At 43.0% G+C, this 24,944-nt stretch overlaps 1 protein-coding gene across 1 annotated transcript; it reads right to left on the bottom strand.

Moving 5' to 3' along the window:
• Positions 1 to 1,554: 1,554 nt before the first annotated feature.
• Positions 1,555 to 24,249, bottom strand: LOC126413064 (myrosinase 1-like). The gene is made up of 11 exons (XM_050082961.1): positions 24,063 to 24,249; positions 19,405 to 19,538; positions 15,198 to 15,332; positions 14,982 to 15,104; positions 13,821 to 14,004; positions 11,263 to 11,357; positions 7,988 to 8,135; positions 4,829 to 4,977; positions 2,511 to 2,645; positions 1,973 to 2,079; positions 1,555 to 1,681 (listed from the first exon to the last, which is right to left on the bottom strand). The coding sequence occupies exons 1-11, from the start codon at positions 24,247 to 24,249 to the stop codon at positions 1,555 to 1,557; spliced, it is 1,524 nt and encodes a 507-aa protein (XP_049938918.1).
• Positions 24,250 to 24,944: the final 695 nt, after the last annotated feature.

The following is a 24,944-nucleotide window of genomic DNA, read 5'->3' as shown; positions in this document are numbered from 1 at the left end:
ATAATTATTGAGGACTACACGTATTGCTCTCTCGACAGTCAAACTCGTTTCTTTTAGCGCCTTTCTGTGTGTAACCCTATGCTTTGTTTTAACCTATTATGTTGTCTTCTAGAAGTTTCTTTACAGTGACTGTATGAGTATACCGCGGAGGGTCCCTCCTATTACGAGCTACCCACTGCATGGTCAACCATTCTTTTTGGCTCTTCTACATGATCCTGTCCTGTACTAAAAGTTTCAAGTTCTACATTGAGAAATGACACTACTGCATATTTATCTAGCTTACTGAACGTATATGTCTTCCTACTTAATTTAGTTGTTCTTTGTACTTCGGTAACCATGGGTACCACAACCGTTTCATACTCACTGATACCAGTTTCGATATGGCCTCCACAAAGAGGTGAGGTCTAGTTGTTCCCATTAGATCTAAACTATTTTCACCATGAGAGGATTCCGAAATGTCTGTTCCAAATTGTTCTCAGAGAAGGCATATATTAATTATCCCCGTAATACCTTGTCTCACCCACCATTAATAAAATTATAGTTATCTTAATTGTTAGTTGGGTGATTGAAGTCCCCTCCGATGATTACTGCGTGATTGGGGAACAAAATTACAAGCGAATTGACGTGTTTGGTTATTTCAGGAGGTGAGTATGGTGGTCGATAGAAGGAACCGATTAATATTTTGTGCTCACTTTGTGATACTGAATGTTGCTCAGGAAATCTCTCATGCAGCTTCAATTTGTGTCTCGGTGGTTCTGAGTGACTTGTCTACTGCGACAAATACACCACCTCCATTTTCTATTAGCCTATCCCTTTGATATACTCTTAAATTTTCCCTATAATTTCACTGCTATCAACTGTAGGATTTAACAAGCTTTCTGTACATAGTATTATTTGAGCGTCTCTGCTTTTCAGGAGCGTTTCAAATAAAGTTTTACAGTTTGCCTGCATGGGCAATAAGAATATCCGACAGATGACTTGTGTACAATTAAATCTTCCCGATAATCAAGACGAAGAAAAGATTATGAACAATATTCTGTCTGCCTATAGTTTTCATTATTTACCTGAAAGTAATGGGGGAAATTTTTAACCCCGAACTCCAACAATGATGATTCGTTACTGTTGTAACAAATCTGGAGAAAGATATTTGTATCGATCTAGAACTGATCTACACTATACCAGAAAATATGTTGTTGAGTAAGGATTGTATGGACCAGGCGTGTACCATTTCCTATTAGAAACAAGAAATTACGCTACAACAGTAAGTATTTAAGTATTAAGTGTTTCGAAATTCACGGAAAACAGATAAAACTTCAGAAAATTTGTTTGATGGGACTCTAACTCAGAACTTTCTGAGCCAGAAACAGTTCATTTTTCAACCTTATTCCAGAGAAACGATTCCAGATTATGGGAAATTACGTCTTCAGGTGGAGATCGAAGATACTCTTTACGTAAGTCATATATGGAAAGTGGGTGTAATAGAGAAGAAAATACATGATGTGCGTAATTAACACAGTTTCTTTATTGTTTCCACAGTGCACACATTCTCAGGCATTACTTCAGGTATTTAGCTGGAAGTGTTTTCGTTTTGAAGATCTGTCCAAGGACCTTGCTGGATGCCTTGGGCGTCCTTTTGCGATCCGGATCATTAAAGTCCACATAGTGAAGTCCAAATCTTGTCCTGAAACAACAGAAAAGTATAATATTTAAACAAGCTGCACATGAAGCGAAAGCATTTTATGGCTGCAATTAGTGTATCTTTTTAGTTATCACGTTACATATACATGATTGGGTGTAATAACAGATGTGCACGTAGCAGTTACGTTTACAAGACACATATCTTGCATATGTACTCCTGGAATTAGTAAAATTTTTTATGCTATCTAATTGAGATACTCTGAGAACGTCATAGCCCGTAGTAGTAATAACAATGTTTGAGAGCAATTGATCACGTTTGTCTAGAATTACTTACGTGAATCCTGTGCCCCACTCAAAGTTATCCAGCAGACTCCAGGCTGTGTAGCCTATGACGTCGACGCCGTCTTCATTAATAGCCTTCAGCATCTCAGCCAAGTAGCTCTGTTAACAACAAATGAACCTATATTTTAATAAATAGAAGCTATGAAATATATGTAATGGTTAAGATGATGGAACCACGTTAATAGAAAAAACGAAACAAACACTGTTTATCTGTTTCATGTAAATATGGGTGCGATGGTGTAGTGCAACATTTTCAAAGTCCCACTGCAGAGAGCTCTATTACAATGTTCACAAATAACACGATAATTGTTTTTTAAATGTTGTTGAGAAATATTTGTGAGTGTGACGTGTCCACAGTGTCTCCTTATATGCTACGCAACAGCAATAATTTCATCTATTTTTCAAAAAATGTGACCTGTGTATGGATTTTCTACTTTTCCAAAAAATTCTCACTGACAACCTGCTGAAGAAATACAGCATAAGTTTCTGATAATGTCCTTTGCATCAAAACAGATGGACAGAGTACACACCGTGTAGTAGTCTATTCTGCCCTGGTCCTCGAGTTCTCCAGTGTCGGACCAGCCGTTCTCCATGACGAAGATCGGGTAGCCAGGGTACTGCTGGGCGAGCCAGTTGAACAGCTTGCGGAAGGCCCAAGGAGTGCTCTGCAAGAGTAACGTGGCAATTAGACGTTCTGGCATGAAGGATAACATCGTAGAAATGTTCAGGTGTTTCCCTTTGCCTTGTCTTTTATTGTTTAAAACGTGAAGCTACTGCAGAATATTGCATGTAGCAGACATGTGACATGCGATAAACTTGTAGACGGGGGGAAGACACTGTGCCATCTTGCAAGACACATAACGCTTGTCGGACAAGGCAAGGAGGATGTAAGAGGCGAGTTATCACAGGCAAGAGGGAATTCTTCGCTAAAAGGAGTCCAGTGGTATTCAAAATAGGTCTCAGATTGGAGAAGAATTTTTTGAATGTCTGCATATGGAGTATAGCGTAGAATGGAAGTGAATCATGGGTTGTGGGATACTGACGAGTACTGGAATATGTGGAGAATACTGAGTAGAAGAAAGGGTAGGACGAGACCAAATGTGCTAACATATCAGGGAGTAGTTTCCATGGTACTAGAGGGAGCTGTAGGATATACGAACTGTAGAGATGATAGGAAACTGGGATATACAGGGTGTTTCAAAAATACTTCCACAAACTTTCACACAGGTCCCTTTCACCAATATAAGAAAAAAAATTCACATCAACGTTTGTCCGAAAATCCGTTTTCAAGTTATATATGAACACTTCCTGCTTAGGTAATCGAAGCTCATCGAGTCACTAACTCACAATAAATGCTCGAAACGTCCCCTCTTGCTTCTAAATACGCATGCACTGGTCAAAACATAGACTGTCGCGCCATTACAAATACTGCCTGATGGTTTCGAAGGGTTTTTCAGCCTTCCCTGATACGTCATTGAAGATTTTTATGCATCTGAGGGGGGTATGCTGCGTAGGCCAATTGCTTAGGATGTCCCCAAAGATCATAATCCAAAGGACTGAGGTCGGAGGAACGTTGAAGCCTTGGAACTGGTTCTGTTCTACCTGTACATCTGTCACGGTAGATACCAGCCAGTGCATCCCTTACACTGAGACTTAAATGTGCTGGAGCTACGTCACTCATAAACCACATGTTTCTTCTTGTTTGCAGGGTCACATCCTTTATTAGGTGTTGGAGTGTCCTGAATAAAGTCCCTTTAGACAGATCTCATAAGACATACTTGGAGAACGTAGGACCCTACCAGACAGTCACATCCAATTAAACTGATGTTGATTCTAGCCTGTATTGTAGTATCAGGACTGAGATCGTTCCATATGGTTTGGTCGCCGAAATTTGTTGTTTCACGTCCTCTAAACGTTGCCTCGTTTATAAACAAAACTGAAGAGACAAACAATGGATTGGCAGTTTTTGCGACATACCACTGGCAAAAGTTCTCCCTTGGTGCGTGATCGACAGGCGTGAGGGCCTGCAGAAGTTGAAGATGGTACGGATACGTGAGTGGTTCGTGAAGAATCTTCCCTGCTGACCTTGGAGAAGTACGATATGCCAGGGCAACATGTCTTGCGCTGATGTCAGGTTCTTCTTCGATAGCCCGTAGAATGTGATTTTTCTTGTCAAGCGTATAAGCAACACGTGGTCTTTTTCGATTAACAACCTGTGATGCTAAGGATCTGAACTCGGCAACGCACCGATACACAGCACCAGAGGCTGGATGACTCAGTTGTCTTCGCTCTGGAAAAGCCGTCTAACGCAGATGTGCGGCTTTGTGTCTAGTAACATTTGTGTGGTTGTATGTAAAAATCATGTGTGGCCGCTCACGAAATAAACATCCTGTCATGTTTGAAAGAAGCAGTTTTAGATAACTCGGTACTTCTAGTAAATACACACAATGGACACGTTGAAGACAGACGAATGACGAATGTAAATAAGTCTCCCTGGCAAGAAAACACCATCTAGGTTGCAATGAGTCAAACGGCTGCATAGCTAAGTGCCGTTGTTAGATTGCACCTGGAAAGTCGTTGAATGTTAACTTCCATCAATAACTCGAAAACAAAGGATTTTCGCACATATGATTATATGAATGTCTTTTCTTTTTTCGTCGTAAGGATCTTACCTCCAAAGTTCGTTTAAATTTTTTTGAAACACACTGTATACAACAAATAATCGAGGACGTTGTGTGTACTATCTTGCAAGTTTCTCGTTTGGTTTCTGTAAATGCATCACACAGCAGAGATATAAAGCACAAGACAGACAGAAATGAGTGACTCTCTGTACAGCGAGGCTACGAACCCTGTGCCAGGTGGATGCCCCCTGCGGTGCGTCCGTGTATTCCCCGATAACGACGCCCGCGTCAAATTCCATGGAGGGGTCGTAGCCGCTGGAGCCGTCTGATACTGGGTTGGCCGTGTAGTGGTTCAGTCCGTAGAAGTCAGACGTGCCTGAAATAAGACAGTACACTGTCACACACGTACTTATAGCTGATACAGCATTTTCACAAATGTAGAAGTTTGTTTAACCATGCAACAAACGGACCGAGAAAATACTTCATAAATCGCACAGGCTGACAGATTTTTCTCCTATCGATAGAAAACGCGAAATATTCAGTTGCGTCAAGGTTCACGGTCACCAAAAATAGTCTGAAAGGCAAGATCACCACACTACCTGTTATTAAATTAATTAAAATATCTGTTTATCTTGTTTTCATTCCTGTGCAATATCTATTGCGAAACTAATTTCAAATGCTTGTAAAGTATTATCGCGAGACGTCGCTATAGTCCTGTGTCTTTGCACATTTTCGTTCTTATCATTGTGTTATCTGAAGATCAATTTTTTATGGGCTATAGATTTGCAAACATTTGTTGACGGTTCAAGGGCAGAAATTTCGCAGTAATGTAAACAAAAGAATACTCTATAACACCCAATGGTAACCAGTGAGGTAGAATGGTGTAATCCTGCAATACTGACATATACATGAGTTTGAAATGATGTGGTTTATTTCTAATTTTTATACCTGACAAATTCACCCATTCATTTTTTGTGGATCAAAATCTTAAAAGCGACTGATAACTATTACAAACAAGATAAATTCACTATCAGTTCATGAAGATAACAGGCAGTACTTGTTTGGTACTCTTAGAGAACATGTTATGTGTTTTTATACTGTGATAATAGCTGTACACGGCATAGGAACGTTAGTCCTTTAGCTGCAATATGCAGAAGATCCTTCGTTCCATTTACGGATAGAGCATTAGTTGCTTGATTGTTTGTACACTATTCAATGTCCAGTTATATGACTAATTTTTATCTGTATTGTATCTACGAGAACGGAACATCCAATGCCGGAGCCTGTTTCTTGATCATACCCCAGTTACTAGTTCTTGGAATTCTCATTGAAGATATGTGCGATACATTACCTATTTCCCGTGAGGCTATGTTAGTAGAGATTTTAAATAGTTTCTCGCATACTCATGTGCACATCAAATAAAGCTGAGACTCCACCTTTCTTTGTATACACTTAATCAATTCTGGAAGTGACAGGTCAAAGACTTATCAGCATTATCAGTGAATCAAAGTATGAAGCTCAAGTTATACAAACTGTACCTACATGATCAGCCACTTCATGCCTCTCCATGTTTTCATCTCCTGACATTTGTATAACATAATTGAATCCAACAGAGTCTCATTAACAGCGAAGCTCAAGATACTATTATCGCTTCATGTCGTCCAAAAGAATACATTTCCCTGCATTTTGGCCTTGTTTCCACTTCGATATTTTGCCAAGAATAAAATGATGTTAATTCCTTATTCATAACATTTATACCTGAGAAAAGTCTGGCCCCGCAAAGCAACTGAAACAGTGGAGTACTCTAAGTAAAATACAGAAAAACTTTACAGTATTTCCTAAGTGCATGGCAGCAATATCAAGATAGAACTTTCGGTTTGGGTATGATTGCTCCCTAACGTTTCTTATTAAGAAATGTACTGTTCCATTGTAAGAGTCTTTCCTGTTTGAGGAAAAAGAGTGAGGAATTACTTGAGTGTAAGGAGCTCGGTCCCCTATGACTCCTAGCTGTAGAAATGTGATTTGTGTGTGGCATTCCAACACGAGTATTGATAAGTATCTCTGCGTTTTCAGAAGAGGACTGCACGAAAACTGCAAGACATGCAGAAAAGAGACACATATCAGTGACGAGCGCATGTCTCCAAGTTTTTAACTTATTACAGGTGCTGAGTATAAGCACTACTTGCTGCGTGGCAAATGTCAATACTTTAGCCAAAATCTTGACATATGGATCTCAAGAAGTCACGGTCGATATCAGCGACGGCACTAATTATCTTTCGTTGTCACTTATTCAGATTTAGTGATGGCAGATGCAGGAACAGACTGTCTTTTACATAACCCACAATTATAAATCAAAGACAGATGACTGTGGGGACAACTGGAGAAGAAGAGCATTATGATAGGAAGTATGACCAATCCAACGCTGAAGCAATTCGACACTGAGGTAACCATCATGTTGCAAAATGAAATCTCCGCTGTCTTGCTGTAATGGTGGAATAAGCCATTACTGCAGTGTGACCAAGTACATGAAACCAGTCACAATTTTCTCCGCAATGAAAAATGGTTCATAAAGCTTTTGAAGAGGATATGGCGTACAAGAAGTTAACTGTAAGTGAATCATGAATATGTTCTATAATCTTTTTATGTATTTTCTGTGCCAAAAGCATGAATGTTATGACAATTCACCTTACCAGATACATGGAATGTGGCTTTGTCACTGAAAACCGATTTCTGTGTTGCTGCAAGGCATTCCAAAATATAGGACGAAGCTCATTCTGCCGAGCAGTCAGCGCACGCAAGTGAATCCAGTATGGTTTCACAAGCAGACGATTGTATAGGATGAGGTGACATTTGACTGTGGTATCTGCAGTTCTCTGCTCGCATGTGTCGACTATTTCTTAAGGCTCCTGACGAACGATTCCCACAGTTGCTCACTGTCTCTGCTGATAGTCCTGGACAGTTTGTTTCCTTCACACTACATAAGCAGCTAGTCTACCGGAATGTGTCTTACCTTCATGGATTCTTCTGTCCGTTGGAGATTTTAAACGATATCTAGCATGAAACTGACGCTGAACGTCACAACTGACTTTCATTTAGCGAATTCAGCGACAAGAAATGCACCCATCAATCTATTACATGCCATATTCTGAAATACCTGCCGATAGTATTGCGCTCTCCAACTATGGCACGGCGCATATTACCAGTTGAAACTTGGAGACAAGCTATATCCGCTGATACGAGAAGTTTTTTCGTATTTCTTGATGTTTTCATGCTGTGGTCATCTGAAACCCTGAAAGTACTTTCGAAGAACCTTTTATAATGGACAGAATTCAAGCACGAACAAGCCCAGCAAAGCGCACTAGCTGTGGCTGGTGTCGTTTACTCACCCCTGATGTATTCCACCTCCTCCGGTGTGAGCTCCACTAGTCGAGACCTGGGGTAGCCCGCAGCCTTACTGTTTGCCGCAATCCTCTGCTTCACCACCTCAGGCCAGTCTCCTTTGGCCGTGAAAATCGGGTGACTGTACAGGCCAGACTGGAACATAAATTCCTTAGGTGAAATCAGTAGCCAAAATGCAGAATCTTAAGTAGTAATTCTTATATGCATACTGTCTCAGATGATCATAAGTTAAATACTCTCCTGGAAATGGAAAAAAGAACACATTGACACCGGTGTGTCAGACCCTCCATACTTGCTCCGGACACTGCGAGAGGGCTGTACAAGCAATGATCACACGCACGGCACAGCGGACACACCAGGAACCGCGGTGTTGGCCGTCGAATGGCGCTAGCTGCGCAGCATTTGTGCACCGCCGCCGTCAGTGTCAGCCAGTTTGCCGTGGCATACGGAGCTCCATCGCAGTCTTTAACACTGGTAGCATGCCGCGACAGCGTGGACGTGAACCGTATGTGCAGTTGACGGACTTTGAGCGAGGGCGTATAGTGGGCATGCGGGAGGCCGGGTGGACGTACCGCCGAATTCCTCAACACGTGGGGCGTGAGGTCTCCACAGTACATCGATTTTGTCGCCAGTGGTCGGCGGAAGGTGCACGTGCCTGTCGACCAGGGACCGGACCGCAGCGACGCACGGATGCACGCCAAGACCGTAGGATCCTACGCAGTGCCGTAGGGGACCGCACCGCCACTTCCCAGCAAATTAGGGACACTGTTGCTCCTGGGGTATCGGCGAGGACCATTCGCAACCGTCTCCATGAAGCTGGGCTATGGTCCCGCACACCGTTAGGCCGTCTTCCGCTCACGCCCCAACATCGTGCAGCCCGCCTCCAGTGGTGTCGCGACAGGCGTGAATGGAGGGACGAATGGAGACGTGTCGTCTTCAGCGATGAGAGTCGCTTCTGCCTTGGTGCCAATGATGGTCGTATGCGTGTTTGGCGCCGTGCAGGTGAGCGCCACAATCAGGACTGCATACGACCGAGGCACACAGGTCCAACACCCGGCATCATGGTGTGGGGATCGATCTCCTACACTGGCCGTACACCACTGGTGATCGTCGAGGGGACACTGAATAGTGCACGGTACATCCAAACCGTCATCGAACCCATCGTTCTACCATTCCTAGACCGGCAAGGGAACTTGCTGTTCCAAAAGGACAATGCACGTCCGCATGTATCCCGTGCCACCCAACGTGCTCTAGAAGGTGTAAGTCAACTACCCTGGCCAGCAAGATCTCCGGATCTGTCCCCCATTGAGCATGTTTGGGACTGGATGAAGCGTCGTCTCACGCGGTCTGCACGTCCAGGACGAACGCTGGTCCAACTGAGGCGCCAGGTGGAAATGGCATGGCAAGCCGTTCCACAGGACTACATCCAGCATCTCCACGATCGTCTCCATGGGAGAATAGCAGCCTGCATTGCTGCGAAAGGAGGATATACACTGTACTAGTGCCGACATTGTGCATGCTCTGTTGCCTGTGTCTATGTGCCTGTGTTCTGTCAGTGTGATCATGTGATGTATCTGACCCCAGGAATGTGTCAATAAAGTTTCCCCTTCCTGGGACAATGAATTCACGGTGTTCTTATTTAAATTTCCAGGAGTGTAGTTGCATATATTTGGAATGCGAAAAATGATTTTGGCAAAAAGAATGGAATTCCTTTTAGTCTTGGAAAGAGTACTGAAAGTAATTAAGTGTTGGTCACACTGTCAATGCGGAACCTAGGAGACGATTGACGACATGGGCATGTCCAGTAGTGACATGCTACAAATTAAGGTATGTGAAGCTGAGCTCATGTGACTTATATTCGACCCTTCTAGCAAGCTGCTCGCTTGCAGTACTTATCAATTGGAATCATCTGCGACAGTTTCTGTTCTTCTGGACCCTTCTGGGATTTTCTGTGATACAGCTGCAGACAAACTCTGTTAATGAAATAGGCTGTGAGTGAGTGTTGACTACAGTAAAGCAGTCATCAATATGAAAATTCCTTTGAACACCACAGTACTTTTCCAGGCATGGTCCTGTTGCGTTGTCCATTACTGTACAGACTTTTCCTTCGCCCCTGATCTTTGTACTATGTGGCATGTGACTTCCGTAAGGATGGTGAACGCTGGCCTGTAGGGTAGCTATACACATAAGTAAAGCTTGAAAGTGGCGATTTATTTGTTTGTAGGTGAAGCCAACAGATGCGCATAAATCTACATCTGCATCTATACTCTGTAAACCACTGTGAAGTGAATGGCAGTTGCCGGCAGGGGTGGCCGAGCGGCTCTAGGCGCTACAGTCTGGAACCGCGCGACTGCTACAGTCGCAGGTTCGAATCGTGCCTCCAGCGTGGATGTATGTGATGTCCTTAGATTAGTTAGGTCTAGGTACTTCTATACCCTGTTTGGGTGCCCTTCATGGCACGACATCCTGGGCTTATAATACACGGCGAGAGTTTCTACTGCCTGTCTTCGTGCTTGCCAAACCCTGCCTTGGCCGCCAAGGTCGCCGGATGTTCCCCGGTTGAAAACATTTGGAGCATTATGGGCAGGACCCTGCAACCACCTCAGGATTTTGACGATCTAACGCAACAATTGGACATAATTTGGCACGATATCCCTCAGGAGGACAAGCAGAAACTCTGCCAATTAATCCCAAGCAGAATAACTGCTTGCATAAGGACCAGAAGTAAACCTACGCGCTAGTGACGAATTCAATTTGTGAAGCACTTTCTCTTGAAGAAAACATTCAATTTTTCTGAAATTGCAATCATTTGTTTGTCTGTACGTGTACAACCCATCTACCGATTTCCGTTCCATTTGTTCCATTTGGATAATTCCTTCATGGTACGTAGCTTGTTTGTCATAGAGCGTAGCTTTCCTTAGTATGTTGATTCGTGACTATAAGGAATATAAACAATGTTAATAAAGTCATTCAGTGGGTTGCATTTCGTCTTGAACAGTATATTTTGGACCTGATGACATAACATCGTCTGATCACTATTAGAAAAGCAAAACACAAGAGCGGTTCTAAGAACATTGTTTCATAATGAATGAAACGCTGAAGAAACAGTTCTTCAGATTTAGCCAGGAATTAACGTTGGATGGCAGGTTGTTTAAGTAATGTTATGGCACACCGTGTTAATCAGAGCCTTCGCCCTCCATCTGAAGGGCACTAACATCCTTATTGTAATACAGGAAAGGTTATAAGAGTTCCTGGTACTTACGTAGAACTGCATCTTGCGTTCTGCTGCCTCAATGTCTGCTGCAGAGTCGGTGGCGGGTTCATACCACATGTTACTAATTGTGATGCCGACCTTTCCTGTGATAAGAGAGATACATGCCAGTTATACACTCTGTACGATAGCTAAGAGAAACAACACACGAGGCACTAACAAGTGGACGACGTTTCAGCAAATTAATGTAAGTAGAAAGCATTGGTAGCATGTTTAACAGTTTTGAAAGATAGGAAATGTATGTGTATTCAATACGCAGAGATAGGACAGCAAAGATAACTGAAATGAATATCATGTCCCCAATTTTCACCCAGAGGAAGTCAAAGATGGTTTGAAAGTTATTCACAAACTTCTCTCAAAAGCCAAGAGCGTATTCACATTAAAGGTCGCTGAGGACTAATCTCATAGACGAAATGAAACAATTTTATGAAATGTTGAGGCCTGTAGCAGGGCGTTGATGCCCACGGTGTTTAGAGACATAAACCATTAGTCGTCAACATCATCAGACAGTGTAATACTGATTCGTAGTTATACAAGTTGTATGGACCAAATATTTGTGAATTCCGTGGGGCGAACCAAATAAGATGTGTCATCATCTCTATCTGCAAATGTCATGCGCAATCTCTGCGCAGTGTCTTGCGTATTGGTAAAACTCGACATTTCGTGCAGAACTTGCACACTCAGTGCTGACGTGTATCTAGTGTGTATCTCATTGATCTGATATCTAGCTGAACAATGCTGCACTCGAATCAGGGTTTTCTGCAATGTATTGATATAACATGTCATGTGATAGCAAGATCCTTAAGTTTTTAAGAGAACTACATATGAGTCGTTGTGTTTGGGAAATCCAACGGGATAATGCCAATGTGATAATATAAAAGTTATTGTAAATTAGATTTCTGTTTGTTACTGTCCGATGTAATATTTTATTAGAGCAAATATGCTCAGGAATATTAATTTTAATTATGGACAAAGCAATGACCACCATCCCCTTCCAACCACTTCCTTCCCTTTCACCAATTCGCGATTTACTAATTTTGTACTACTGCTACATTGCAGACGTTAATCCAAACGTCTCTCGTGGCTGGTTACCGGGACGCCACATTTCGCTAACCTCAGAACGAGTGTATAAACAGAATATGGGCGTAACGACTCACAACGATTCGTTGCACCATGAATTTGTACTGCAACGGCGATTAGTGTTAGAAAGTGCGTCTTTATTCTACAGGCACTGAGTGCGGCACAACGTACAAAATTGGAACTAATACCTAATAAAAATTATATTTTTAACAAACCTACACTGCTCTTTGTGGGACTGCAACGCGAACGTTAGTTGCCTTCAGCGGTCGTCTTAACATCTAAACTCGATTGGTTTTAGCACTAAACTGATAAATATTTAGATAGACCTCTGCATCAGCGATTATCAGCTTGTGTTCTGCAGAAGATCAAGCTCAGTAAGGCATTGTTGAGCTTCCGTGAAAAAAAATAAAGGAATTCAACAAATTTAGGAGCTGATACAGAGTTTTAGGGAGAGACTTTTTTGATTGCTAGGAGATAAGCTTACTATTCCTCTTTAACAGTACTACATTATGTAACATTAGTTATCGAGGTTTATTGTGCAACAATGCTGTTTTATCTTGCATAGCGATCGTGAGAGAACGATAAGTGTTTATAGTGGCACACAGACAATCAATTTTCACCCACACCATATGTAAATGGAATAGAATAGGAATGATCAAAAGAGACTGTATGGTTCCAGAAACCTTTTCAGGTCTCAAATATCTATATCGCACGTATGCATGCTGGAGCGATGTATGGAAATTTGTACCAAGGCCGAGATTCGAACCCCGGTCTCCTGCTCACTAGACAGGTGCGCTAATCACTACGCAACCGGGCACAGTGGTTTTGCACAACTACGTGAACTACCCTATCACGCCCCGCTCCTCAATCCAAATTCCTCTAAATGCTGTTCGAGTTTACGGAGAATAGCGAGTGGACTGAGGCGTGAATGGGAATTTGCATTGAGGAGGCGTGCTAGGGTAGTCCACGTAGTTGTGTAAAGCCACTGGGCCCGGTTGCGTAGTGGTTAGCGCACCTTTCTAGTAAGCAGGAGGCCCGGGTTCGAATCTCGAACTTCGTACAAATTTTCATTCGTCGCTTCAGTCTGCAAATATACAGAATAAGAACAGGCTAATATTGATGTGAAGTACTCCCCAGCATACAAAGAGGTGCTTAGTGCATACCTAGTTGTAGATGCAGTGACGTACAGGGTGTGAAGTGACTGTTAAGGGCAAATTGTGATCTTTGGTTCGTATAATGTAAATTGGACGAGCTGTACTAATCAAACCTAGTAGGCCTCACTTGTAGAGATCGCTCACTACATGACTTGCGTGATATGAGACTTACGTTTACAGTAAACAGATCTTCTTATAAGATTTTAGAATTTCATTTACCGGGTCGCCAAAGATGGTTACTCAAATTTGAATACCACGTGGCTCACATTTGCTTCACTCTTCGTGAGCGGAGCCATAATGACGAACGATATTTACCTTTCTGAGTCTGTCGGTACTTCTCGTCGTAGAGGCGGTAGGCCCCAGCGTGTGCTTTGAGCAGGGTGTAGGCCGCCATGTAGTCTCCCACGCCTGACGAGTTGATGCCCGGGGCGATAAGGAAGCCTCCAGAGTAGCCTAAGACGACACTGGCCGGCTCGTTGAACGTCTGCCACCACTTCACCTGCTCACACAACACGTGGTTAGTTCATTAAACAGGACTATAGCTGTCATCCTATGTTCGTTTACTTTAATCCATTGGATATCACCTCAGTCTAATTATGTGGTAGAGCGATAAATGTTTGATATCTGCAACCAACAACTGGTTGAGCAACTGACGCGCTACTAAGTGCAGACAGTGAGATGGGGACACATGCAGATGGAACTAAGATCACCTACGTTTAGAGGACGAAACCAGAAATCCACAGACCATACAGTGGTGTGCACGTGAGACAGAAGGTGGTGTGCCAGTACACAGTAACAAGTAGCATTGTACCACATGACACTCCATACAATAGCGTCATTGTGCGCATGCACTTCTGTTGCGTGCACCTTGTGTGTATAGAACACGCAGCGTTGTTTTTAGAGTTAGCGTAGGTTTGATGAAGCTACTTCGTCACTGTGATATAGATTCCGAATGGCATAAGGCAAACGCAAGAAGCGTTAAATGAACAAGCGACAGCGACAGTTCTCGGAATATATGACTTTTTCTGTGGACAGTCAGAAGGAAAAACAGTGGCCCATTGCGCTACTACATTAAAATGCTTGTTAATGTGAACAGCAGCAACTGTAGGTGGTGATAGTGGCACCGAAATCGATCATGGCTCAATAAACGAAATTGAAGATCATTTTTGCAGTCAGAGGCACATTTATAGACAGTCATAAGACTGTGTTCCCACTTACCATCACGGTTGCAAGTTTCAATACATCTATTTCATCGCAATAGAACCCTCGTACCTTTTTTCTGCTTCTGGTTTTTCTAAGTCAAGACAGTGTCGTTTCTATTAAGCTACATATTTTTAGTCTCGAACGACTAACTGTTGATGGAAATGCCTTTTTCCTTATATTTCAGTAGTTAATTCCAGCGTAATATTGAATAAGAAGATAAATGCATAGTTGTACGTCGGCTTTGTAACCACAGAACACTCTTTTGTCGCTTACCCTGTCACCGTAGTTGTCGTAGAGCACTCTGGCGTACTCAACAAAGTAGTCTGCCAGCCTAGGGTTGGGCCAACCCCCGATGTCCTGCAGTGTCTGTGGCAGGTCCCAGTGGAACATCGTCACCTGCAACAAACATATACACCACCGTGTGACGTCACTTTTGATTAGTGATCTAATGTCAAGGTACAGAAACCAGATCACTGAGGTTGCTCTTACCACTGGAGTGATGCCTTTGGCGATCAAGCCGTCGATCACCTTGTTGTAGTAATCGATTCCCTCCTGGTTGATGTTGTTGACGTCTCCGGTGGGGAGAACCCGGGGCCACGATACGGAGAAGCGGTATGCGTCCACCTGCGGCACAAACACAATGCTGACAGACTCGCTTAGAATTTCAAATTACGTTTGACTTTGTCCCTACTCATTTTTCACGAACTCAGCATTAGGTTTACTTTGTGGACTCCAAACTTCTGATGTATCCTTTTATAGCGCTAAAATAGTCTGTAAGTCATTTCCATTTAATTTCTAGAACAAACTCACTAGCAAGGTAAAGGGTAAGTTCCCTGTTCTGCCCTTGGACGGGCCAATAGTGTCCGACCGATCACCGTGTCATCCTCTGCCAATCGCGTCACAGGATGCGGTATGGAGAGGCATGTGGAACTGGCCACTAGCCTACGTATAATCGAAAATCGTGCAGCAATCAAAACGAAATTTAAGTTTTTATATGTTACCTGGCCGTGTAAGTCAGTTCGAAGGTCGCAGGAAGGCATCGGCATACGACCATGCCTAATGAAGCACTGTGTTGTTCAAACCATTCCTCGAACTGATGATATGTTAACTTTATTCAGCTTGTTAGCACTAATGTAGATTCGCTGTCGATGTAACTAAATAGTCTTCTTTTTGTCCACGAATGTAATTTTACCCCACATTCCTTGTCCCGCATTGACGATTCCACCCCGTCCCTACTTTTTCCTATAAATTCATGTTATTTCTTGTCGGGTTTTGTTTTCACCATTCCTGTTTCTTCAATTTTCCCCATCCTTTATCGCTATTACTATGACGCTGCCATCAATTAACTAAGCTTATTCTCCCCCTATTGTTGTCACGGCCTTTGGTAGTAATCATTTGGTATTAGATGCCAAACTGCTGCGATATTAAAAATGTGTTTTCGCCTCTTTTAATATGATCCTTATAATTAGTTATTTCTTGTTGTCTTTCTTGGTGTTTTTGTCCTGCGTCAAAGTGGAGTTGGCCTTGTTACTATTGATTTGGCTGTGTTAGGTGCAGAGGGTGGCCAGATGCCCTTCCTGCCGCCACCTCGTACCCCTCAGGACGAGATTAGTGTACCCCAGCTCTCTGCATCCAGTGGAAGTCATGGAATAGTACGAACGTTTTCAGATGCCTGCGAGTCGTGTAACTGATGCGAAACGTGGGAAACAACCCGGTATTCACCCAGCAGGATGTGGAAAACCGCCTAAGAACCACATCCAGGCTTTTCGGCATACCAGCCCCCGCTAATTCGCCGGGCAGATTAAATCTGGGGCCGGCGCACCTACCCGAGTCCAGGAAGCAGCGCATTAGCACTCTCCGCCACCCTCCGTCGATCAGTTAGGTACGTTATGATATTCATTATTATCACCATTACGATTATTACTATTATTTGTATTTCATTACTATTATTTTTCAGATGTATAGAACACGACTACTACTGGCTTCAGTGTTTAGAAAGAGAACCTCAGGAGGAAAGCCTGAATGGCTGTGAGCGATGGCCTTTAGACCGTATACCGATCAGCTTAACTAAGTACATAAATAATTAAATTAAACTTTCTCAACATAGAATCAGACGACCTCTTATGATTATAGCACCCACAAACACACGCGCAAGAACAGCTAACACACTCATTGTTTCCTCCGTTGCTCTGAGTGTGAAACGACGATTTATAATTATGAAAAGTTGTTAACAGAGAACATGATATTAATATAGAATAAGCACTTCTAAACGCAATAGCAATTTTTAAACGATTAAGTATATTACGTTTTGATTCGCAATTTCGAACATTTAGTAGAAATACCTTCATAATTTTTGAGTATTTCATACCTTTCAAGAGAGGGCTACATTCAGTTACAGCTATCCTACAAAAATGCTTTTTCTGAATTATTCCCTCAAACAACAAGTTAATTAACTGAATTCTAAATTTGTGTCTCGCAGAACATGACGATATTACGAAACAAGCGATATTTTTCTAAACTTCTGCGAAAGTTATTTCTTTTCTTTTGTTCCTAGTGAGAGCTACTCTCCGCCAGCTGAGCTAGCCGATCGGTACTGCTGAACTGACGCAAGGCCGTGGCTCTCTGATCACTCACCTCTTAGTTATGTAACACTTCTGTAAGCCTCAGCGTATTTACTGACAAAAGGCTATGATATAGAATGGTAGACTTGTAGCTTAAGAATGGTACCAGAGGAAATGCTTCGTTCATCAAATTATACATAGCCAATCAATTGTAGTTGAGGATAATAAATTCGGAGAATTTGATGACGAATCGTATTCCGCATATTATTCCTTATACAATACAGAAAGTGTCCTGATGTTCGACATTGATTTAACATCCTTTTCACTTCTTTGGTTGATGATTACATCATACTGGCGTCGATTACGACACACAATAGTCATATGCAATGAATTATTTAGTGTTTATCCTTTAGGTATGATAAATACACTAGTTGATAATTTCTAAGGAGCAGCTAGACTAGTTAACCATAGGCAATAATGGATGACATGAAACACAGTAACGGAGGGAGAGAAAGCAGGGTAACAGATATAAACAATGTTTATGCTTGACACTGGTCAGACTACCGACATAAAGACTGATATCGGACACTCAGTGAGTAGTATGTCATCCTTGGCCATTAATGCACTTTTTACACCTGTTACACATAATGGCTACAAACGTGTTGAGGCGTCCTTGGGAGATACTGCTCCATCCCTCTCTCAAGGCGATTTTGAGGTATTTCACGTTTAGGAGAGACGGTGTTCGTTGAGCAGTCTGTCTGCCAAGAGCATACCAGCCATGGGGTATAGGGTCTGGGCCAGGAGAGTATACAGAGAAATCCGTTAAGTTCAATATCTTGACTTTCCAGTGGGTCCGACACCTCAACATTCTGGTGTGAGTGGGCACTGTCGTCCGTAAAGAGCAAGTCTGGACCTACTACTCCCGTAACCATACGGATATGATCTAGAATAGTCTCCCTGCATTACCGCTGTGCTGTTGCTTCGCGCAAAGATATGCAGCGGTGTTCGGTCATTGTGCATAACGACTGCACTCACCAAAACTCCTAGGCAATACCAGTGACGTTCATGAACATTCTGTGGTGTGTAACGTGTTCCCCTCTTTCTCCGCATTAACCTGTGGCCAGAATCACTTGCCACAGAGAAACAGGATTCATCGAATAACATGACTCCGGACCTCTGTTGCTGCCCCTATCCAACATGCTCCTTATACCAGCGAACGCTTTCTTGACCGACCGTGGCACGACTGTAGTGAGATGCATTTAACAGGCTTCCGATCATAGAAGGTAGCCTGATTTAATCGTAGCGAAATGGTTCAGGGTAGAGGCACGGGCAGCGGTAGTGGCTGCAGGGTCTGCAGCGATCTACTTAAGAGTGAGATGTCTCTTTCTTTTCCCCTCTAGGGCTACGTATCGATCCTTTTTCGGTGTGGTGGTCCGCCTTCAACCATGGGCATGCTTTCGCATGGCATCTTCATCTTCAGCGGCCTTTTTTAATTGCTAGATGACACATTTGTAGGCTCCCATCACTGTGGCCATAGTAGTGACACCCCGATCAGCTTAGAGCCTTCCATCTGCTCGTCTACTCAAATGATATCTCGAAGACGTGTTGTTGTACCACAAGCCCGAATGTCACGCTAATAGGTTCGACGACGACCTTCGTGAAACACCTTGATGCATGAACTATCCAATGCATCCAGGATATTCATGAACAGGTTTCTCTGGAGTTAACTCATCCCGACCTCCATATTTCCTTTTGCTATTATTGGCTGGGTGTTCCGCAGCATTTGCCGATTGCTCCATAGCAATTGCCAGTTATTCCTTAGCAAGTGCCAGTTATTCCTTAACAATTGCCAAGCAATGTAATTAATCAGACTACTATTACTGAAGGCTACCGAGTGAATAATGTTCTTGATTTTCAATTTATCTACAAGACTGATATCAGTGTTGGTATCTCAAGCAGCGCATTACAAGCATCGTCAGTTTTCAGACTCCTACGAATTTTGAAGCTACGGCGCTCTTATTTTGTGTATCGTTAAATAATGAATCAAACATTTCACTACACATTAAAATAGATCACAGTTCTGTAGAGGATCACCACTATGTTGTAAGAGTAATACAATTACGAAAAACACTCACGTTCATATCCTTGGCGAGTTGTATGTCTATCTCGTACTTGTGGTAGGAGTCACACGCCACGTCGCCATTGCTGCCATCGGTGGTGATGTTTGGAATTGTGTGGAACATGCGATCGAAAATGCTCTCACCTTTGCCTGCAACACATATTGATCAACAGTTAAAACATTGTACAAAGAAGAATTATTAAATGAGGGTAATTATTTTGTTCTCCAGCCACCAACTTACATTGAATATCACTCTGCACAGATTCTTCGCTCATGTATCTCAGGATACTAGCGGTTAGAAAATACATATCATAAAAAGTTTAGAATGAGAACGCTATTTGGTTTTATTAAAAGAATTCGGTTGGAGGAGTAGTGGTGGATGAAATATATGCTACAGCTCATGCATAGTCCGCAAGCTACCGTATAGTGCGTGGCGGAGTGTACCCTGTACCACAACTAGTCATTTCCTTTAGTGTTCCATTCGCCAATAGTGTGAGGGAAAAACGACTATCTATATGCCTCTGTATGAGCCGTAAGCTCTCTGATCCTATCTTCGTGGTACTTACGCGAAATGCACGTTGGTGGCAACAGAATCGTTCTGCAGTCAGCTCCAAATGCCGGTACTCTAAATTTTCTCAATAGTACTCCTCAGAAAGAACATCGCTTTCCCTGCAGTGAATCACATTTGAGTCCCGAAGTATCTCCATAATACTTACGTGTTGATAGAACCTACCGGTAATAAATCTAGCAGCCAGACTCTGAATTGTTTCCACGTCTTCCTTTAATCTGACCTGGTGTGGATTTCAAACACTCGAACAGTACTCAACAATGGATCGCACGAATGTCCTATATGTGGTCTCCTTTACAGATGAATCACACTTTGTGAAAATTCTACCAATAAACCGAAGTCGACCATTCGCTTGCCTACTACATTCCTTACCATGCTCATTCCATTTCATACTGCTCTGCAACATTATGCCTGCACATTTAATCGATGTGACTGTGTCGAGCAACACCCTACTAATACAGTAGTCTAACATTACTGATTTGTTTTTGGGTTTCATTGGCATTAAATTACGTTTTTCTCCCTTTAGAGACATCTGTCATTTATCAAACCAACTAGAAATTTTATCTAAGTTATCTTGTATCCTCCTACAGTCAGTCAAAGACGACACCTTCCCTTGCACCACAGTATCACCAGAAAGCAGCGACAGGCTGCTGCTTACCCTGTCCGCCAGATCATTTGTGTATACAGAAAATAACAGCGGTCCTATTACACTACCCTGGGGCGCTCATAACGATATCCTTGTCTCTGATGAACGCTCGACGTCGAGGACAACATACTGGGTTCTGCCACTAAAGAAGTCTTCAAGCCGTTCACATACCTCGCAACCTGTTTCGTATGCTTGTACCTTCGTTAACCTTGGCAGTCTGCCACCGTGAGAAATGATTTCCGGAAATGTAGGAATATGGTATCCGCATGTTGCCCATCAGCCATGTTTCACAAGATCTCATTTGAGAAAAGGGCAAGCTGAGTTTCGCGCGAATGATGCTTTCTAAAATCGTGCTGTTTTGTTGACAGAAGCTTTTCCCTATCAAGGAAATTTATTGTGTTCGAACAGAGAATATGTTCAAGGATTCTGCAACAGACCGATGTAAAAGATATTGCTCTGTAATTTTGCAGGTCCAATCTTTTACCCTTCTTATTTACACTAGTCACCTGCGCTTTTTTCTAATAACTTGGAATTTTGAGCTGGGCGAGAGATTCTCAGTACATCCAGACTAAGTATGGGGCCAATGTTGCAGAGTACTCTTTGTAACCTCGAATTGGGATTCCATCAAAACCTGGCGACTTATTTGCTTTTCTGTGATTCGCTGTGGTAGGCATTCCCGAAGTGTTTGGATGTGAGGACAGCACCCCGCCAAAACTCGTCGTTTGGCACGTTAAGTGAATATCGACTGTGATGTTGTTTCAGGTCCTACGAAAGGTTTTCACATATGGTGTAAGTTTATGTAGCAGTCCTGCCACTTCATTACTCTCGAAGGTTCCTCACAGCAATTAGCCGGAGATTTAGACAGACTCGACAATCAGCATCTTGGATGACAAGTTTGGTAATGTTACTATCATCGTTAATCTGACAAGGAATTCTGCGGAACTTTAATGTCCTGCAGTTCGATGGAGCCATTCTGACTCTTTGATCTAGTTGCCTGGACCAGTGAACTAATTGCACGTCATTAAAACATGGGAAGGTCTCCCGGAGCTTGCAGCATTAGTGGCCTACGAAGTTACTCCAAAAGGTTTTCTATCGTTTGTGATGAACATGATGCCATGCATCCATCATATACCAGCAGAAAATATATTCATCAAAAGAAGTTTCCAGTCTTTCATGGTCAGTTGTCAGCATATCTTCCTTCACCCTCTTTAAATGAAGCAGTTTTCTTGTGTGAATGAGTAAATGTCTCATGCGAGAAACTCTGCTTCCAATATCGGTACGATCGGACTGAACCCGCAAAGTTAGCCGAGAGCGCTAATGCGCTGCTTTCTGGACTCGGGTAGGCGCGCCGGCTCTGGATCGAATCCGCCCAGCGGCTTAACGACGGAGGCCGGTGTGCCGGCCAGTCTGGATGTGGTTTTTAGGCGGTTTTCCACATCCCGCTAGGTGAATACTGGGCTGGTCCCCACGTCCCGCCTCAGTTGCACGGCTTGCAGGCATCTGAACACATTCGCACTATTCCATGGATTACGCTAGACACAGACAATGGGGGTACACTAATTCCGTCCCAGGGGGTACGGTGTGGCGGCAGGAAGGGCATCCGGCCACCCCTTAAATTAACCTTGCCAAATCCGTTTAACCTTGCTGACCCTGCGTCATTGTGGGAAAAAGGCACAAGCAAAAGAAAGAAAAGAAAAACTGTTCCGTCCGGACTATTCGTTCTCCAACAGGTCCAGAATGTCCAGCACTGGCTTTAGATAGCAATTTCTGTTCCAGAGCAAGACGAGTTTCACACCAAAGACAGAAAAAGGGCTGTTTGTTCCTTTACCTCACGTTCAGCATACGACATGAGTTCTGACCGGAGTTCCGTCTAGACTGCTTTATTTACCACTGTCGGTTAATCCGTCAAAAATTAAGGCAATAGTCAAACTATTCCCATGTCTGAAGTTACTGCGTTCACTGCTATTGCTGTGTGGCGTCGTAATACGCCCAAAGCTGCTGAAAGGGTGGCACATAAGCGGCGTCTTTCACTACTCTCCACAAAAAAGTCGCAAATCTTGAGATCATGCGACCTAGGAAGCAAAACTACTTTTGTTGCCATGTTATCGGCATCGCGACTCAACACAAATTGTGCAACAAACGAACGAGCGAACTAGATAGCTGCACCACAGTGACCCCTGCCGGTAACGACGCGACATGAACTGGCACCTTACAGCTGGCGCCAAAGTCAACTTTTACTTTCGATGCGAAAGTTAAAATTGACCCCAAGTTTCAGCCTTCATTCACATGAAAGATGCAGTGTTGTGAAATAAGATGCATCTTTTGAAACAGCTTGTAGTTTGTAATGATTTGCCCGTTGACTTCCCTGCTTCCTTCATTTAAGGCAGTTATTCCGTTTTATTTTTGCATCATGTGTACCTTACACCCAAGGTTATACTCGACCAACGAAACAAACATTGTCCTATATACTTGTCATACCGTTTCCCTTGTTCCGCCTCGTTCAAAAGCATCACAAGATATTTTAGTTGCGATACGATCCACAACTGTCACCAATTTACTGATAATAAAATCACCTGCACACTTACAATAATTTATTTGATTAAAATATCCATTTGTTTTTCAGTCACTACTGCGCAGTCTCAGCTGAGTGGACTTTTTGAAGCACATCAAATGCAGATACTTGCGACACAGTACAAGCATTCATCAAGTCACACATTAGTAAAAACCATAGCGGGTTGAACAGACTTCACAGTTATTGAAGATAAGACAATGTCATCCACTCCGTATGCTGTAGTTTTCCCTTTCACGAATAATATTAATTAATAGTCTTTGTAGTCATTAGGTTTTCTCTGTTTTATTCATCGCCCACATCATTCTCGTGTTTCGTATATCTATTTGAGCTCCATGTAATTCCACTACTCTTATTCCGAATGACTCATGAACGTACTGGCCCAACTAGACTCAAACAACTCTCTGAATATAAGTTCGCGTTCTCGATTGAAGAACTTACGTTCGCAACATTACAATGTCCCATCCAATGGGAGTCCGTGCGGCTATCAAAGAAGTTGGCCCCGGTAAATATTAAACAATTACACCAGTTTCTGCCTCATAAACAGCCATTTCATATGACATGTAATTCGCATGAATAACCTCTGTCGTTGTACGTGCGCGAAATCGATCGTGCTTTTTATTTGTCTATCTTTTTTAGTAAGAAATTTTATATCTGGAGTAGCTACTATTGCCACCAAATGTCTGCAGGTGTTGATTCAGATCAATGTCTCCATGAACTTCGCAATATTCATGCACTTAAAATGTCTTACTGAGAAAAACTATCACCTTGACAAATTGCACATGAGAAAGGTCTTCCATGGCATTTCTGTCTTTTAACACACAAGAACATGCTGGTGCTTAAGCGTAGGTAATACCGAATGTTTCAGGCGCGAAGACAAAGAGTTCTTACCGCCTTCATTCCAGGCGCCCTCCACCTGGTAGGACGCGGTAGCAGCTGCGAAGATGAAGTCCTTGGGGAATTTGTTGGGAGGCCCTCGTGCTCCAGGTCTTCCCGGGCGACCCAGGACACCGGCTGCCAAAAGAAAGAGCAAGCACACAGTGGGCCTCATCTTCACCACTGCAATCTGCCTGTGCATGTACGGTTTTATACTCTGCGTATCTGCCTAATCTAACCGCAAGATGTGTTTTCAGTGAGGCTGGAGCACACACATTGTCGATTAAAGGCTTAGACAAATTTTCAGATGGGCGTGGGTGTGACCTTCGTGTCATGTTGTTTGTAGTCCGTCATTGTGGCACGAGATGCCTGTTTGATGAGCTCGAACTTTAAAGCAAAAGTAAGCAAACTCTGTTTTTGTTGTGGCGACGAGAATTATGGTGTACTATTTGCCCAGCGTATAATTTCCCCCGGTCTTTACTTCAATCGGCAGTTTATCTGCCGCGAGGTATTTTGCAGTCACTGGACCTGCCTTACGTTTCCTTATCTCTTGGTAAAACGCTGTAATCTCCCAGAGAGTAGGCCGTGGCTGAGCTCATACGAAGCGATAAAAGACGTCGGAAAGACACTCCTCCTTTCTCTCAGCCGCTCCTCCGCAGATGCTACGCGACTCTGTCCCCGTCAGTCTGTCAGTCGGTATCTTCATCAGTTTCCGTGCGTTCTCCACATCTCCTGGGTGGATATTTTCCACCTCAGACTGATTCTATCAGCATAGTTCAGCTGCGGCCAACGACGGTGAAGAACAGTGTACACAAATCACTCTTTTCTGCTGGGTAGTAAGTTCAGACAGTATTTCCGCTTTGCAGTTTCACATAGCTGACGTTTTGTTTATTCTAC

The sequence above is a fragment of the Schistocerca serialis genome, chromosome 7 (genome assembly GCF_023864345.2).
Source record: "Schistocerca serialis cubense isolate TAMUIC-IGC-003099 chromosome 7, iqSchSeri2.2, whole genome shotgun sequence".
Taxonomy (NCBI): Eukaryota; Metazoa; Arthropoda; class Insecta; order Orthoptera; family Acrididae; genus Schistocerca; species Schistocerca serialis.
Note: the sequence above shows the minus strand (reverse complement) of the source record. Positions and strands in the feature narration are given on the sequence as shown.

Excerpts from the sequence above, each read along its gene's own strand:
- LOC126413064 (XM_050082961.1), bottom strand. The coding sequence starts at position 24,249 with ATGCACAGGCAGATTGCAGTGGTGAAGATGAGGCCCACTGTGTGCTTG. Across the intron at positions 4,978-7,987 it reads GGAGGTGGAATACATCAGGG|GCACGTCTGACTTCTACGGA; the intron begins GTGAGTAAACGA and ends GTCTTATTTCAG. Across the intron at positions 1,682-1,972 it reads GAGTGGGGCACAGGATTCAC|GACAAGATTTGGACTTCACT; the intron begins GTAAGTAATTCT and ends CTGTTGTTTCAG.